The sequence below is a fragment of the Lipotes vexillifer genome, unplaced genomic scaffold, assembly GCF_000442215.2.
Source record: "Lipotes vexillifer unplaced genomic scaffold, Lipotes_vexillifer_v1.1 scaffold1188, whole genome shotgun sequence".
In the NCBI taxonomy this organism is placed as follows: Eukaryota; Metazoa; Chordata; class Mammalia; order Artiodactyla; family Lipotidae; genus Lipotes; species Lipotes vexillifer.
In genome coordinates this window covers 491,997-510,327 of record NW_006799221.1, presented here as the reverse complement: position 1 = coordinate 510,327, position 18,331 = coordinate 491,997, and the positions used below count along the sequence as shown (strand labels likewise).

At 36.5% G+C, this 18,331-nt stretch overlaps 1 protein-coding gene across 2 annotated transcripts in view; it reads left to right on the top strand.

Annotated features, from left to right (window-relative positions):
- MNAT1 (MNAT1 component of CDK activating kinase) overlaps positions 1-18,331 on the top strand; it is a 228,030-nt gene that overhangs the window by 70,378 nt on the left and 139,321 nt on the right. The window contains exon 6 of one of the 2 annotated variants that reach the window (XM_007471507.1): positions 4,633-4,758. The exons of the other annotated variant lie outside the window; for it this stretch is intronic. Within the exon in view, the coding sequence (XP_007471569.1) occupies positions 4,633-4,758 (126 nt within the window). The remainder of the gene's footprint in view (positions 1-4,632; positions 4,759-18,331) is intronic. 2 annotated transcript variants of the gene reach the window in all.

Here is an 18,331-nt window from a genome sequence, read left to right as displayed (position 1 = left end):
CACTCTTTCTTTCCCCTTTCTGGACCCATAATTAATTTCCATGTGGTGTTAACACACTTAACTCCTCAGTCTACTAGTTGCTATGCTGTTTGTTATTCTATGATCAGGTAAAAGTGTATGTGTATATTTTTCTACTGTGCTTTTGCCCTAAAAGCATTTAAGCCATATAACCAGGAATAAAAAGAGAAAGCAAGATAATTTAAATTAGAAGTAGGTGAGAAAGTAAAGGAAAAGTAAGGGTAAAGGCCTTACTGAGGCTCAGACAGAAAATGCTTATCATAAACCCTATCTACTTTGTATGAATGGAATGTAAATTTCATTCTAAAAATGAGGACAGGGAGTTCCCTGGTGGTCTAGTGGTTAGGATTTGGCGCTTTCAGTGCTGTGGCCTGGGTTCAGTCTCTGGTTGGGAAATGAGATACTGCAGGCTGCACCATGTGCCGTTGCGCCAAGAAAGGACAAAAAATGAGGACAGCAGTGTATAAAATAGAATATGTATTTTTTCCTCAGTAACTTCCATTAATTTTTCTTTTTAATATTTATTTATTTTTATATTTGGTTGCACCGGGTCTTAGTTGCGGCAGGTGGGCTCCTTACTTGTGTCCCCAGGGCTCCTTAGTTGTGGCATGATAACTCTTAGTTGTGGCATGCATGTGGGATCTAGTTCCATGACCAGGGATTGAACCTGGGCCCCCTGCATTGGGAGCATGGAGTCTTATCCCCTGTGCCACCAGGGAAATCCCTAACTTCCATTAATTTTTTTTGAAACTATTAAGTGGCAGTTGTGGCTTTAACAGTTGAAATGATGCATGTCATGTTTTACATTTTTTTCATGGACATGTAGCTTGTGAGAAATTAAAAACTTTAAAGAATGAATTAGTAAAGATTTATGTTACAATTATTTTTTTGAAAGGTTGTTTCTCTCATCATTTTATGCAGAGTTTTCTTTGGTAATGCTTTCTGCTATACAATTAATTGAGTTAATTCCAAATACAGAACTTAGATATAAGACGAAAATACACTTTAACTTTTTAAAAATGTTCCATTTAGTATAAAGCGTTTTTAGTTTTGATTTTTAGATAAGCTGGTTTTGCATAGCAATTATTTTTGCATATTCTTTTTGTCTTTAGTCTTTTAGCATGAAGTTTTGCTGCCTCATTGAGCTGTTCTTGGCAATTGAGCTGCAACTGCCAATGTTGTACGTGTATAATCTGGAGTTAATATTGGCTTTTGTTAAGAACTGCTCCCCCTTCCTGTTTTCTTCACCTGCAAGTCATTACTGTGCATACTTTCTTTACTGTTTAGATCATGTAACATGGTGGTTAAATAATCTTTAACAATTTACTGTATTCATTAGAACAATTAATTACAACAGATTGGTTTAAATACCAATTCAATTTGAATTTCTCATTTTCATATTTATATTTAAAGATTGTTACTTTAATTTTTTAATATTTATTAAAAAATTTTTGTTAAAATGCTAACATATATTTCATCCTTATTGACTAACTGAAAGAATTCATTAAATTTCTTTTTATCCTCCTGAATCCTTATTAAGTAAAAGAATACATTGTATTTTTTTCTTTGTATGTTCATGTCTTAGATTTTATTAAGAAAGATTGAATTGGCATCTATAAATATATCTAGAAGTTTAAATCTTAGAATGATTCTCTGGATCTAATTTAGGCAACTAGTATAAGCACAACTTATTAGAATTTTTTTTCTGCTGTTTCTGGTCCTTGTGCTACAAGTTACTTTTTAACCTTTTATAAAAGCATTGGCATTCACTATACTGTATGATGTGACAGGATTTTAATGTTATGGTCTTAATGTTTATGGCTTAGCATTTACTATAATGTTGTCTAAAATGTCCATTTATTTAATCCTAACTGTAAATTCAGGGTTTTTTTTTTTTTTAAGTTTGGAAAAAGATTTTTAAACAGGTCTTGACTTATTAAATCTTTTTATATTCTTGTTTGAAAATTCTCTTCAGCTGTGTCTTAAATTTTGTTAAGGGCTAATATTGTCAAAAGCAGTAGCTGATTTTTATTAGAATATTGTTTGCCAGATGGCTTGCTTTAAGTCAGTTAAAATAATCATTTAAAAATGGTCATTATAAAGCTTTTAATGGTAGTCTTAATTAAAATTTCTTTAAATATTAAGCAGTGTACCTTCAGGCAATCAATGTAGCTTAGGGAACCTTTCAGGGTAAAAATGGAAAGCTAAGAAGAATGAAATAACTTGAAAGGCTAAATCTGCATTTTTTGTGTTTCTGAGAGCATGTATGTTTCCCATAGTTTATTTTACTCTGTAGATTTTTTTGTTGTTGTTAGAACTCCTGCTTATTTCTAGTTTAACTTTTTTTTTAAAATTTATTTTTGGCTGCGTTGGGTCTTCGTTCCTGTGTGCGGGCTTTCTCTCTAGTTGCAGAGAGCGAGGGCCACTCCTTGCTGTGGTGCGCGAGCTTCTCACTGTGGTGGCCTCTCTTGTTGCGGACCACAGCTTCAGTAGTTGTGGCACACGGGCCCAACAGCTGCATCGGGCGGGCTCCAGAGCATAGGCTTAGCAGTTGTGGTGCATGGGCCCAGCTGCTCCGTGGCATGTGGGAACCTCCCGGACCAGGGCCTGTACCTGCGTCCCCTGCACTGGCAGGCGGACTCTTAACCACTGCTTCACCAGGGAAGTCCCTCTAGTTTAACATTTACAAAGATTTTCAGGCTCCAAAGTTTTGATTGCTAAAGTGGAGTACAGCAGATTTAAAGTAAATTGTATTGCCTTAGTATCAAAATTAGTTTTAGCTTTCTAGAATGTTTATTTTTATTAAATTTCAACTGTTTTATCAAGACATTTTAATATTCTGGTTCTTTTATGTGAAGGTGAAACCAGGATTAAAACAGGCAAAGTACTGATTAGCAACTTTTTTGAAGTGCACACATTGTCTTACTTTTACATGAGAACTTTTACTTTTTAGGGTAAGTACCAGGTATGGAATTTGAATTCACTTAGAGTATTAATTAGGAAGCAATGATTTAGCATTTTAGCCAAGGAAATTTATTTTTCTTCTGTTAGTTTTTACATATGAAAAGGTAGTGAGAGATTTTAAAAGATATTTTGGACCACCGCCCATTTAAAATATTCTTTAATTTTACATTTTATTATAAAATTCCTAATGGAAATAGGAATAGCTGCAGGAATTCACAGCAATACTATTATTAATGCATTACTAATGCTTTGTTGTAGAATATGAAAGGTAGTCAAGTATGTTGTCATAGTGTATTTTATTCATCCTCCTTCATTATTGCTAAAGCCATGTCTTAAGAATTTTGATCCTTAATAAAGTTCTATTTTATAAATAAAATTTGTGTTTTTCCATTTACTTTTAAAAGTTTTAATCTTTGTAACATTTGCTCTTGCTTAGCACTTCTGTTACAAAGTTTTGAGATACAGATTTATTCTAGGACGATGCTATGGAAATGAATGGCTTGTTACTTGAATTTCTTCTGTACTATAACTTTTAAACAAGTCCTTTAAATATATTAATTAGCCATATTTGTGCCCCAAAATATTAAGTTGTTGGTTTTGGAAAGAAAGTTAGATTCTGCTATGTCTTTACTTTTATACTATGAAATGTGTAACAATATAGTTTTTTCAGGATTAAATTCTGGGTAGCTACTATTTTAAAACTCTGTGGGCCATTTGAAGACTGTTTTCTTATGTCACCTTGGTATAGGAGACTGAAATGTGTTTGTACCTTCATTTTTGTTTACAGATATAGAAAGTAGTATGTGTCTTTGCATATGTTTGTATATGATCTCCTTCCTTCCTGGTTTCCTTTTACATGTGTTTCTGTGTTCTTATTTAACTGACAGCTCAGAAAGGAAAATGTCTGGATACATTTAGTTTAGATCTTAGCTCTGCATCACTTTAAACATGTGAGAAGACTTCATGTTAAACAGAATAAATGACAGTCTACGTATAATAGTAATTTGTGTTATTAATATGTATGTGTACAGATTTGTGTAAATAGTGGCCCTGATTTAGTATCAATATAAGATATTAAAAGTGTTTACTATTATTTTGTTAATTAAAAAAATTTATAAAGGTAAATTATTTATAAAAATAAGTCAGTAAAGGAAAAAATATTGATAAATGTCTTTTGATTGTACTTAACAGTCATTCCATTGTGCAAAACAGAGCAAGGATCATTTCCAAACGGCCTCAGGTGAAATCTAAGGGGAAACAATTTCAGACTGGTCTGAATTCCCTGGTAAAAAAGAAATGTGTCTTAGATAAACATCTGATCTAAGTTACAGTACTTTGTACTACTCTTTTTGTGATTAGCTTCTAATTTTTTTATTTTAATAAATATGGTTGGTTTTGCTAGATGAAACAAGACCCTATTATATTGTCTTTAATGTGGATTTTATAAAAATCCTTTTTTGTAGGTTATTTTGATTTATGAGTCTAAAGCAGCCTTTTCTTATTATGGAATGTTAAAGGTTTTTGTAAAGTGTTCTCCATAAAGTGAATACCTAGGTTGACATCAAATGTTTATGGAAAGGCATAATTTAAAATAAAAGACTCATTGCTTTTATTTTTAACTTTCACATTGCACTTTAACTTTTCTTGCAGGAGAGTTCTGATCTCCCCGTTGCTCTGCTTTTGGCTCAGCATAAAGATAGATCTACCCAACTGGAAATGCAACTTGAGAAACCTAAACCTACAAAGCCAGTGACATTTTCCACAGGCATCAAAATGGTAAGCTGTACTTTAATCACTTGTTTGGAAGATATATTTCAAGGATTATAGTTTATAATTTTATATTGATTTTTATAGATAAACTGGGAGGTTCAGATATTTAAGAACAGTGTCTGATCTAGGCTACATGTCTAGAAATATAAATATGTGCATTGTAAGAGGAAAGTGAAAAATAATAAATAAATAATTTACAAAGTATGTAACACAGTTTTGTTCTATATGATATTGAGTTTGTATGTGTTTTATTATTCTACGTAAGTTTTTAAGCTTGTGGTGTAGAAAAACATTTCTTAAAAGAAAATGCAAACTTCCGGTTTCTGGTATGGCATGTAAGAAGCTTGGAAGTTGCCACTCCATCCTGACAACAAGTAAAAACCTGAATACACTGAAAAATCAACAACTTTTTTAGTAGAGAGAGGTCACAAAGCAAACCACTGCCCTTAAAATTGGAGAGACCAGCAGAGACTACAGTGAATCACAGTTCACCAGAGCAGCAACCTTGTTGGAAGCCAGCGCTGGTGTAGGGAAACCTGAATTGGTTGACAAATTGCTGGAGATTCAGTGTGAGCAACTCTGAGAGTTAAAGACTCCATGGGAAACCGGTCATCAGAGGCCCCATACTTTTGTGAGTCTTACCTGTTGTATCTCTACCAGATTCTCTCAGTGAATATCAGGAAAATCCCCTCATGCTTTTGATAGAGGAAGGGGAAAAGGAATGATTTTGAAATATGCCAGAGCATTCTGTTCCTCCTAACAAGGCTTGCCCTTAGGATAAACTATTTCACCAGAGCCTAACCTGCTGGAGTTTTATCAGAGGCTAAATGATGTGGGTGAAGGGAAATACACAAATTCAGCTCACTCTAGCCATCCTGTTCCACCTGAGGGGAGGGAGATGGATTGAGAAGTGTGTGTGTGAAGTTCACAGTCCAGAAGCATAGGCCTTCTAAAAGACTGAAATCTTACCATAAGACTATAAATTGTTCAGCCATCCCCCTGCACCTTACCACCATATTACTAAAGACCTGTTTACAGCAGTTCATTTTAAAAAGTGTATCATGCCTGGCTGTCAAAAAAAAATTATAAGATATACTAAAAGGCAGAAAACACAATTGGAAGAGACAGAGCAAGCACGAGAATCAGGATTAGATATGGCAGGGGTGTTGGAATTATCATACTTGGAATTTAAAACAACTGTGATTAATATGCCAAGAGTGTTAATGGATAAAGTAGACCACATGCAAGAACAGATGGGCAGTGTAAGTAGAGAGATGGAAATTCCAAGAAAGAACCAAAAAGAAATGCTAGAGAAAAAAAACCCACTGTAACAGAATTGAAGAGTGCTTTTGATGGCCTTATTAGTAGATTGGACATGCAGGAGGAAAGAGTCTTGAGCAAGAGGATGTATCAGTAGAATTCTTGGAAACTGAAAACCTAAGAGAAAAAGCGCGGAATTAGAAAAACAGAACAGGGCTTCCCTGGTGGCACAGTGGTTGAGAGTCTGCCTGCTGATGCAGGGGACACGGGTTCTTGCCCCGGTCCAGTAAAATCCCACATGCCGTGGAGCAGCTGGGCCCATGAGCCATGGCCGCTGAGCCTGTGCGTCCGGAGCCTGTGCTCCGCAACGGGAGAGGCCACAACAGTGAGAGGCCCACGTACCGCAAAAAAAAAACAAAAACAAAAAACAAAAAACAAAAAAGCCAGAACAGAAGAACAGAATATCCAAGGACTGTGGGGTGACTACAAAAGGTATAACATAAGCATAATGGCAATCCCAGAGAAGAAAGAAAGGAACAGAAGAAGTATTTGAAACAGTAATGACTGAGAATTTCCCAAAATCAACTTCAGACATCAAACCAAAGGTCCAGGGAGTTCAGAGAACACCAAGTAGGATAAATGCCAAAAAGATCCTTATACCTAGGCATATTATTTTCAAATAACAGAAAATTGAAGATAAAAAAATCCTGAGGAAGCCAGAGGGGGAAAATCCCTCACTTATAGAGGAGTAAAGTTAAGAATTATTATCTGGCTTCTCCCTAGAAACCATGCAAGCAAGAAGAGAGCGGAGTGAACTATTTAAGGTGTTGAGAGAAAAAAGCCACCAACCTAGAATAATGTAGTGTGCAAAATTATCCTTTAAAAGTAAAGGAGAAATAAAAATTATCAGACAAAAACTGAGGGCATTTTGCCAGTAGGCCATTTTTGCAAGAAATGTTAAAAGAAGTGCTTTAGAGACAAAGAGAATGATACAGGTCAGAAACTCAGATATCTAAGGAAAAGCATTGGAGAAGAAATGAATGAAGATAAAATAAAAAATTTTATTTTTCTTGTTCTTAATTGATCTAACAGATAACAGTTTAAAATAATAGTGACACTGTATTTGACTGTGTTTGCTTATGTGTATGTATATATGTATACTTCACATACATATCCTTATATAAGTGAAATGAATGATAGTGATGATACCAGGGATGGGAAGAAGCAATTAGAATTATTTTGTTATTATAAGGTACTCACACTACCCATGTTTCTACTACTTGGCTCTTATTTTTGAGGTTTAAAATTGCCTACTTGGTCCTATGTGTGCTAACTATTAGATTATAAACATCTTGAGGGCAGAAGTTGTGTATTTTAACTTTGTATTGTATGATTGTGGGTATGTGGGTACCTGAATAACAGGAAATATTCATGATTTATTTATTTATTTAACATCTTTATTGGGGTATAATTGCTTTACAATGGTGTGTTAGTTTCTGCTTTATAACAAAGTGAGTCAGTTATACATATGTTCCCATATCTCTTCCCTCTTGCATCTCCCTCCCTCCCATCCTCCCTATCCCACCCCTCCAGGCAGTCACAAAGCACCAAGCTGATATCCCTGTGCTATGCAGCTGCTTCCCACTAGCCATCTTCCTTACGTTTGGTAGTGTATATATGTCCATGCCTCTCTCTCGCTTTGTCACAGCTCACCCTTCCCCCTCCCCATATCCTCAAGTCCGTTCTCCAGTAGGTCTGTGTCTTTATTCCTGTCTTACCCCTAAGTTCTTCATGACATTTTTTTTCTTAAATTCCATATATATGTGTTAGCATACGGTATTTGTCTTTCTCTTTCTGACTTCCTTCACTCTGTATGACAGACTCTAGGTCTATCCACCTCATTACAAATAGCTCAATTTCATTTCTTTTTATGGCTGAGTAATATTCCATTGTATATATGTGCCACATCTTCTTTATCCATTCATCCGATGATGGGCGCTTAGGTTGTTTCCATCTCCGGGCTATTGTAAATAGAGCTGCAATGAACATTTTGGTACATGACTCTTTTTGAATTATGGTTTTCTCAGGGTATATGCCCAGTAGTGGGATTGCTGGGTCATATGGTAGTTCTATTTGTAGTTTTTTAAGGAACCTCCATACTGTTCTCCATAGTGGCTGAACCAATTCACATTCCCAGTGCAGGAGTGTTCCCTTCATGGTTTATTTTAAACTTACAAATGTAGGAAGTATGAACACATCTTTAAATAATTCAAAAGAAAACACTATCCATTAAGCAATTACCAGTGCTTTTGAACTAAGAGGCAGTATGGTGTAGAGGGAAGAAAATGGGCTTGGAAAGACCCAGATACAATGGGACTAAACCCCAGCTTTACCACTCACTAGATGTGTATCTGTGGGTAAAATGTTAGTTTACTCTTTTTGAATTTGTTTTTTCATTGGTAAAGTTGCGATGATTTAGCTTTACATGATTATTCGGAGGATTAAAATATGTATATAAAATGCTAAACCAAGTGCAAATGTAATTTTACAAGTAATGCTTTTTGTTGTTATTATAGTTAAATATCTAAGTGAATTACATTATAATCTCATTATGTTGTATAGTTAGGTAATACATATTCCAGAATGTCATGTAAATGGAATCATACAGTGTGTAGCCTTTTAGGTCTAGCTTTGTTAAGTTAGCAACATGCATTTGAGATCATCCATGTTGCTGCATGTATCAATAGTTGTTCCTTTTGTTAAGTAATAATACCATTGTGTGGATATACCAGTTTCTTTATCCGTTCATCAGTTGAAGGACATGTGAGTTGTTTCCTTTTTTTATGATTATGAATAAGGCTGCTGTAAACATTTGCTTACAATTGTGTGTGTACATATGTTTTTATTTCTCTTGGGTAAGTACTACTAAGAATGAGATTGGTGATTTATATACGGTAGGGGTATGTTTAGCTTCGTAAAAAAATTTCAAACTATTTTTCAAAGTGCCTGTACCAGTGTGCATTCCTACCGACATTGGTGAGTATTCCAGTTGGTCTGCATCCTCAGTATTAAGAATTTTAGTATTTTAGGCATTCTAAACAGATGTGTAGTGGTTATCTCATTATGGTTTTCATTTGCATTTCCCTGATGACTAATGATGTTGAGCATCTTTTTGTGTGCTTATTTGCCATCATTTCATTTGACTTTAGTATTTAACTTAATATATTAGATATCTTTCCAGATAGTGTTGTGACTTTTTATTTATTTTCTTTCTTCTTCCCTTCCTCTCTTTTTTTATAACCTTTTGTTTGGTGAAATGTATTGCATATACACAAAGGTGCACAGAACCAAACCATATAGCTTAGTGAATTATCACAAAGTGAACATCTGTGTAACCATCACACAGATAAAAGAAAAAAGTATTCACAGTACTTTAGAAGTCCTCCTCATGACTTCTCACATCTGGCTAGCACCCCATTCCTTTTCTCAGAAACAGTCAACTCTTCTGTCTTTTATGGCATTCCCTTTCTTGCTCTTTTAAATAGCTTTAACATCTAAGCATGTATGCCTTAACCTGATTAATGTTTTGCTTGTCCAACTTATATTTGTAAGATTCATCTATGTTTTTATATATAGCTGTAGGTTTTTTTCATTTTCATTGCTGGATAATGTTCCATTAGAGGAATATGCTACTATTTATCCATTCTACTGTTGATAGATGTTTGGATTTTTTTGAGTTTTGGTATTATACATTATACTAACATTTTAATATATGTTTCCTGGTCACATGCACAGACATTGTTTCGTGAGTGTTTACCTAAGAGTAGAGTTACTAGGTCACAGTGATTATGTATGTTCATTTTAAGAGATACTGCCAAAACATTTTCCAAATTGGTTTTCACCAATTGTACTTCTACTAACACTTGTGCTTTTCTGTCTTTTCCACTTTAACCATTCTGACGGGTATTTAGTACTGTTTTGTGATTTTAATCTGCACCTTATTTCACTGATCACTAATGAGATTGAGATTGGCTGTCCTATTTTGTGAAATACCTGTTCAAGACTCTTGCTCATATGTAGAAGTTCTTTATATGTTGTGGATCTAAGCCTTTTATTAGTCATATGTATAGTAAATAACTTTTGTCACTTTATGTCTTGTTTTTTTCACTCTCTTAAGGGTGTCTTTTGAACTCTTTATTGTTTAACTTTCTATTATCCACCTGGAATTTTTTGTTTTCTTTTTTTGTGTGTGGTGGGAGGGAGGTGATCCAATTACTTTAATGCATGTTGAGAGTCATATAACCTAAGTGTGTGATGGAATACTTATTGTTTGTTATTTTAGCAAAATTCAGCATTTGGTTCAAGGGCAACGTGAAAATTTAGACACAGTTTTTATGTGGAATTACTGAATTTATTCCATATTCCTGAATGTGGAGACTAACACATAATGTAGATGAAAATCTAAATATTTATGAAGTTGAGTCTCTATACTGTTTGGAAAAATCATCCCTAAAATGCAGGATGAAAAGTAACATTTATTGAACACCTGTATCCCAGGGTTTGATTACATTGAACAGATGTTGGCAAGGATGTCAACACTGCTTAAGACTTTGTGACCCGTGATAGTTTCTTTTAGTAAAAGGTGTCATTTTCTGTTGTTATATCTCCATGAAATAGATGGTATTCCTATTTTTTCAGATCTGAAAACTGAGTCTCAGAGAGGATAGATTACATGTAAAAGATGGCACCGAAATTCACTCTCTTTCTACTATACCTTATCTAGTTAATGAGAATACTCAAAACCAAAACATAAATTCTATGTTAGGTGTCTTTCTAATCTGAGTGTAGCTAGGATTTCAACTATTGCTTCTAATAGTGGACTGATTGTATAGAGAGTAATCTAAGGGACAGGAGCCACCGCAATGACCTTTTCTTTTCTTGATCTGCTGTACTTAAAGAAAAGTCAGACACAACAAATGAAGTTAGATATGCTGAACTTGGAGAGCGTCCAAGGGAGACATATAAATTTAATTAAGCTTTTTGGAAATAGATCCTTTGCTGTGTGACTGAGAAGACAGGATTTATTTATTTAGTAAACCTAGAGAAATATGAAGGGTTAAAAATTGGCGTAAAATAATTAGTATGAAATGAGGATTTAATTATTTTGTATTGAGATATGTAGAGTTGAGACAATGAATATATTTTGGTTAGGAATGTTCACAGATTGGCTGAATTTTTTGAATTATATTCCCTAGGAATTAAACTCTCAGTGAATGGGGAAGTGCTAAGGGTACAGTACATATTAGAATTATTTTTTTTATTTTTATTTTTTTTTTTAACATCTTTATTGGGGTATAATTGCTTTACAATGGTGTGTTAGTTTCTGCTTTATAACAGAGTGAGTCAGTTATACATATATATATGTTCCCATATCTCTTCCCTCTTTGTCTCCCTCCCTCCCACCCTCCCTATCCCCCCCCTCCAGACAGCCACAAAAAACCGAGCCGGTTTCCCTGTGCCATGCGGCTGCTTCCCACTGGCTATCTACCTTACGTTTGTTAGTATATATATGTCCATGTCTCTCTCTCGCCCTAACACACCTCACCCTTCCCCCTCCCCATATCCTCAAGTCTGTTCTCCAGTAGGTCTCTGTCTTTATTCCTGTTTTACCCCTAGGTTCTTCATAACATTTTTTTTTCTTAAATTCCATATATATGTGTTAGCATACGGTATTTGTCCTTCTCTTTCTGACTTACTTCACTCCGTATGACAGACTCTAGATCTATCCACCTCATTACAAATAGCTCAATTTCGTTTCTTTTTATGGCTGAGTAATATTCCATTGTATATATGTGCCACATCTTCTTTATCCATTCATCCGACGGCGGGCACTTAGGTTGTTTCCATCTCCGGGCTATTGTAAATAGAGCTGCAATGAACATTTTGGTACATGACTCTTTCTGAATTCTGGTTTCCTCAGGGTATATACCTAGTAGTGGGATTGCTGGGTCATATGGTAGTTCTATTTGTAGTTTTTTAAGGAACCTCCATACTGTTCTCCATAGTGGCTGAACCAATTCACATTCCCACCAGCAGTGCAAGAGTGTTCCCTTTTCTCCACACCCTCTCCAGCATTTATTGTTTCTAGATTTTTTGATGATGGCCATTCTGACTGGTGTGAGATGATATCTCATTGTAGTTTTGATTTGCATTTCTCTAATGATTAATGATGTTGAGCATTCTTTCATGTGTTTGTTGGCAGTCTGTATATCTTCTTTGGAGAAATGTCTATTTAGGTCTTCTGCCCATTTTTGGATTGGGTTGTTTATTTTTTTGTTATTGAGCTGCATGAGCTGCCTGTAAATTTTAGAGATTAATCCTTTGTCAGTTGATTCATTTGCAAATATTTTCTCCCATTCTGAGGGCTGTCTTTTGGTCTTGTTTATGGTTTCCTTTGCTGTGCAAAAGCTTTGAAGTTTCATTAGGTCCCATTTGTTTATTTTTGTTTTTATCTCCATTACTCTAGGAGATGGGTCAAGAAGGATCTTGCTGTGATTTATGTCATAGAGTGTTCTGCCTATGTTTTCCTCTAAGAGTTTGATAGTTTCTGGCCTTACATTTAGGTCTTTAATCCATTTTGAGCTTATTTTTGTGTATGGTGTTAGGGAGTGATCTAATCTCATACTTTTACATGTACCTATCCAATTTTCCCAGCACCACTTATTGAAGAGGCTGTCCTTTCTCCACTGTATATTCCTGCCACCTTTATCAAAGATAAGGTGACCATATGTGCATGGGTTTATCTCTGGGCTTTCTATCCTATTCCATTGATCTATCTTTCTGTTTTTGTGCCAGTACCATACTGTCTTGATTACTGTAGCTTTGTAGTATAGTCTGAAGTCAGGCAGCCTGATTCCTCCAGCTCCATTTTTTGTTCTCAAGATTGCTTTGGCTATTCGGGGTCTTTTGTGTTTCCATACAAATTGTGAAATTTTTTGTTCTAGTTCTGTGAAAAATGCCAGTGGTAGTTTGATAGGGATTGCATTGAATCTATAGATTGCTTTGGGAAGTAGAGTCATTTTCACAATGTTGATTCTTCCAATCCAAGAACATGGTATATCTCTCCATCTGTTTGTATCATCTTTAATTTCTTTCATCAGTGTCTTATAATTTTCTGCATACAGGTCTTTTGTCTCCTTAGGTAGGTTTATTCCTAGATATTTTATTCTTTTTGTTGCAATGGTAAATGGGAGTGTTTTCTTGATTTCACTTTCAGATTTTTCATCATTAGTATATAGGAATGCCAGAGATTTCTGTGCATTAATTTTGTATCCTGCTACTTTACCAAATTCATTGATTAGCTCTAGTAGTTTTCTGGTAGCATCTTTAGGATTCTCTATGTATAGTATCATGTCATCTGCAAACAGTGACAGCTTTACTTCTTCTTTTCCGATTTGGATTCCTTTTATTTCCTTTTCTTCTCTGATTGCTGTGGCTAAAACTTCCAAAACTATGTTGAATAAGAGTGGTGAGAGTGGGCAACCTTGTCTTGTTCCTGACCTTAGTGGAAATGCTTTCAGTTTTTCGCCATTGAGGATGATGTTGGCTGTGGGCTTGTCATATACGGCCTTTATTATATTGAGGAAAGTTCCCTCTACACCTACTTTCTGCAGGGTTTTTATCATAAATGGGTGTTGAATTTTGTCAAAAGCTTTCTCTGCATCTATTGAGATGATCATATGGTTTTTCTCCTTCAATTTGTTAATATGGTTAATCACATTGATAGATTTGCGTATATTGAAGAATCCTTGCATTCCTGGAATAAACCCCACTTGATCATGGTGTATGATCCTTTTAATGTGCTGTTGGATTCTGTTTGCTAGTATTTTGTTGAGGATTTTTGCATCTATGTTCATCAGTGATATTGGCCTGTAGTTTTCTTTCTTTGTGACATCCTTGTCTGGTTTTGGTATCAAGGTGATGGTGGCCTCGTAGAATGAGTTTGGGAGTGTTCCTCCCTCTGCTATATTTTGGAAGAGTTTGAGAAGAATAGGTGTTAGCTCTTCTCTAAATGTTTGATAGAATTCGCCTGTGAAGCCATCTGGTCCTGGGCTTTTGTTTGTTGGAAGATTTTTAATCACAGTTTCAATTTCAGTGTTTGTGATTGGTCTGTTCATATTTTCTATTTCTTCCTGATTCAGTCTTGGCAGTTTGTGCATTTCTAAGAATTTGTCCATTTCTTCCAGATTGTCCATTTTATTGGCATAGAGTTGCTTGTAGTAATCCCTCATGATTTTTTGTATTTCTGCAGTGTCAGTTGTTACTTCTCCTTTTTCATTTCTGATTCTATTGATTTGAGTCTTCTCCCTTATTTTCTTGATGAGTCTGGCTAATGGTTTATCAATTTTGTTAATCTTCTCAAAGAACCAGCTTTTAGTTTTATTGATCTTTGCTATTGTTTCCTTCATTTCTTTTTCATTTATTTCTGATCTGATTTTTATGATTTCTTTCCTTCTGCTAACTCTGGGGTTTTTTTGTTCTTCTTTCTCTAATTGCTTGAGGTGCAAGGTTAGGTTGTTTATTCGAGATGTTTCCTGCTTCTTAAGGTGGGCTTGTATTGCTATAAACTTCCCTCTTAGAACTGCTTTTGCTGCATCCCATAGGTTTTGGGTCGTTGTATCTCCATTGTCATTTGTTTCTAGGTATTTTTTAATTTCCTCTTTGATTTCTTCAGTGATCACTTCGTTACTAAGTAGTGTATTGTTTAGCCTCCATGTGTTTGTATTTTTTACTGCTCTTTTCCTATAATTGATATCTAATCTCATGGCGTTGTGGTCGGAAAAGATACTTGATATAATTTCAATTTTCTTAAATTTACCAAGGCTTGATTTGTGACCCAAGATATGATCTATCCTGGAGAATGTTCCATGAGCACTTGAGAAAAATGTGTATTCTGTTGTTTTTGGATGGAGTGTCCTATAAATATCAATTAAGTCCATCCTGTTTAATGTATCATTTAAAGCTTGTGTTTCCTTATTTATTTTCATTTTGGATGATCTGTCCATTGGTGAAAGTGGGGTGTTGAAGTCCCCTACTATGAATGTGTTACTGTCGATTTCCCCTTTTATGGCTGCTAGTTTTTGCCTTATGTATTGAGGTGCTCCTATGTTGGGTGCATAAATATTTACAATTGTTATATCTTCTTCTTGGATCGATCCCTTAATCATTATGTAGTGTCCTTCTTTGTCTCTTCTGATAGTCCTTATTTTAAAGTCTATTTTGTCTGATATGAGAATTGCTACTCCAGCTTTCTTTTGGTTTCCATTTGCATGGAATATCTTTTTCCATCCCCTTACTTTCAGTCTGTATGTGTCTCTAGGTCTGAAGTGGGTCTCTTGTAGACAGCATATATATGGGTCTTGTTTTTGTATCCATTCAGCCAATCTGTGTCTTTTGGTGGGAGCATTTAGTCCATTTACATTTAAGGTAATTATCGATATGTATGTTCCTATTCCCATTTTCTAAATTGTTTTGGGTTCGTTATTATAGGACTTTTCCTTCTCTTGTGTTTTTGTCTAGAGAAGTTCCTTTAGCATTTGTTGTAAAGCTGGTTTGGTGGTGCTGAACTCTCTCAGCTTTTGCTTGTCTGTAAAGGTTTTAATTTCTCCATCAAATCTGAATGAGATCCTTGCTGGGTAGAGTAATCTTGGTTGCAGGTTTTTCTCCTTCATCACTTTCAGTATGTCCTGCCACTCCCTTCTGGCTTGTAGAGTTTCTGCTGAGAGATCAGCTGTTAACCTTATGGGGATTCCCTTGTGTGTTATTTGTTGTTTTTCCCTTGCTGCTTTTAATATGCTTTCTTTGTATTTAGTTTTTGACAGTTTGATTAATATGTGTCTTGGCGTATTTCTCCTTGAATTTATCCTGTATGGGACTCTCTGTGCTTCCTGGACTTGATTAACGATTTCCTTTCCCATATTAGGGAAGTTTTCAACTATAATCTCTTCAAATATTTTCTCAGTCCCTTTCTTTTTCTCTTCTTCTTCTGGAACCCCTATAATTCGAATGTTGGTGCGTTTAATGTTGTCCCAGAGGTCTCTGAGACTGTCCTCAGTTCTTTTCATTCTTTTTTCTTTATTCTGCTCTGCAGTAGTTATTTCCACTATTTTATCTTCCAGGTCACTTATCCGTTCTTCTGCCTCATTTATTCTGCTATTGATCCCATCTAGAGTATTTTTCATTTCATTTATTGTGTTGTTCATCATTGTCTGTTTCATCTTTATTTCTTCTAGGTCCTTGTTAACTGCTTCTTGCATTTTGTCCATTCTATTTCCAAGATTTTGGATCATCTTTACTATCATTATTCTGAACTCTTTTTCAGGTAGACTGCCTATTTCCTCTTCATTTGTTAGGTCTGGTGGGTTTTTATCCTGCTCCTTCATCTGCTGTGTGTTTTTCTGTCTTCTCATTTTGCTTATCTTACTGTGATTGGGTTCACCTTTTTGCAGGCTGCAAGTTCGTAGCTCCCGTTGTTTTTGATGTCTGTCTCCAGTGGCTAAGGTTGGTTCAGTGCGTTGTGTAGGCTTCCTGGTGGAGGGGACTAGTGGCTGTGTTGTGGTGTATGAGGCTAGATCTTGTCTCTCTAGTGGGCAGGTCCACGTCTGGTGGTGTGTTTTGGGGTGTCTGTGGACTTATTATGATTTTAGGCAGCCTCTCTGCTAGTGGGTGGGGTTGTGTTCCTGTTTTGCTATATGGTTGGCATAGGTTGTCCAGCACTGTAGCTTGCTGGTCGTTGAGCGAAGCTGGGTGCTGGTGTTGAGATGGAGATCTCTGGGAGATTTTCGCCGTTTGATATTATGTGGGGCTGGGAGGTCTCTTCTTGACGAGTGTTCTGAAGTTGGCTCTCCCACCTCAGAGGCAGAGTCCTGACTCCTGGCTGGAGCAGCAAGAGCCTTTCATCCACTCGGCTCAGAATAAAAGGGAGAGAAAGTAGAGAGAATTAGTATAAGTAGGAGGAAATAGGAAAGAAAGAAAGAAAGAAAGAAAGAGAGGAGGGAAGGAAGGAAGGAGGGAAGGAAGAAAGAAAGAAAGAAGAAAAGAAAGGAAGAAGGCAAGAAGGAAAGAAAGGAGGGAGGGAGGGAGGAGGGAAGGAAGGAAGGAATGAGGGAAGGAAGGAAAAAATACAGAAAGAAAGAAGATACAGTAAAATAAAATAAAGTATAATAAAGTTATTGAATTAAAAAAATAATTATTTAGAGGAAAAAAAAAAGGGAAGGATAGAACCTTAGGACAAATGGTGGAAGCAAAGTTATAGAGACAAAATCTTACATAGAAGCATACACATATACCCTCACAAAAAGAGGTAAAGTGGAAAAAATCATAAAACTTGCTCTCCAAGTCCACCTCCTCAATTTGGGACGATTCGTTGTCTCAAAAAGGGAAGGAAGGAAGGAAAGATAGAAAGAAGGTAAAGTATAACAGAGTTCTTTAAATTAAAATTAATTATTAAGAAAAAAATTAAAAAAAAAAATGGTCGGATAGAACGCTGGGACAAATGGTGGAAGCAAACCTATACAGACAAGATCTCACACAGAAGCATACACATACACATTCACAAAAAGAGGAAAAGGGGAAAAAATCATAGATCTTGCTCTAGAAGTCCGCCTCCTCAATTTGGGATGATTCGCTGTCTATTCATGTATTCCACAGAGGCAGGGTACATCAAATTGATTGTGTAGCTTTAATCCGCTGTTTCTGAGGCTGCTGGGAGAGATTTCCCTTTTTCTTCTTTGTTCTCACAGCTCACAGGGGCTCAGCTTTCGACTTGGCCCTGCCTCTGCGTGTAGGTCGCTGGAGGGCGTCTGCTTTTTGCTCAGACAGGACGGCGTTAAAGGAGCCGCTGACTCGGGGGCTCTGGCGCTCTCAGGCCGGGGGCAGGGAGGGGCACGGAGTGCGGAGCAGCAGCAGCCTTAGCGTCTCCTGCCCGTCTCTGGTTTCCGAGCTTTTAGCCGCAGCTCGCGCCCGTCTCTGGAGCTCCTTTAGGCAGCGCTCTTAAAACCCCTCTCCTCGCGCACCAGGAAACACAGAGGCAAGAAAAGGTCTCTTGCCTCTTGGGTAGGTCCAGACTTTTCCCCGGACTCCCTCCCGGCTAGCCGTGGCGCACTAACCCCTTCGGGCTATGTTCAAGCCGCCAACCCCAGTCCTCTCCCTGAGCTCCGACCGAAACCGAAACCGAGCCTCAGCTCGCAGCCCCGCCCGCCCCCGGCGGGTGAGCACACGAGCCTCTCGGGCTGGTGAGCGCCGGTCGGCGCCGATCCTC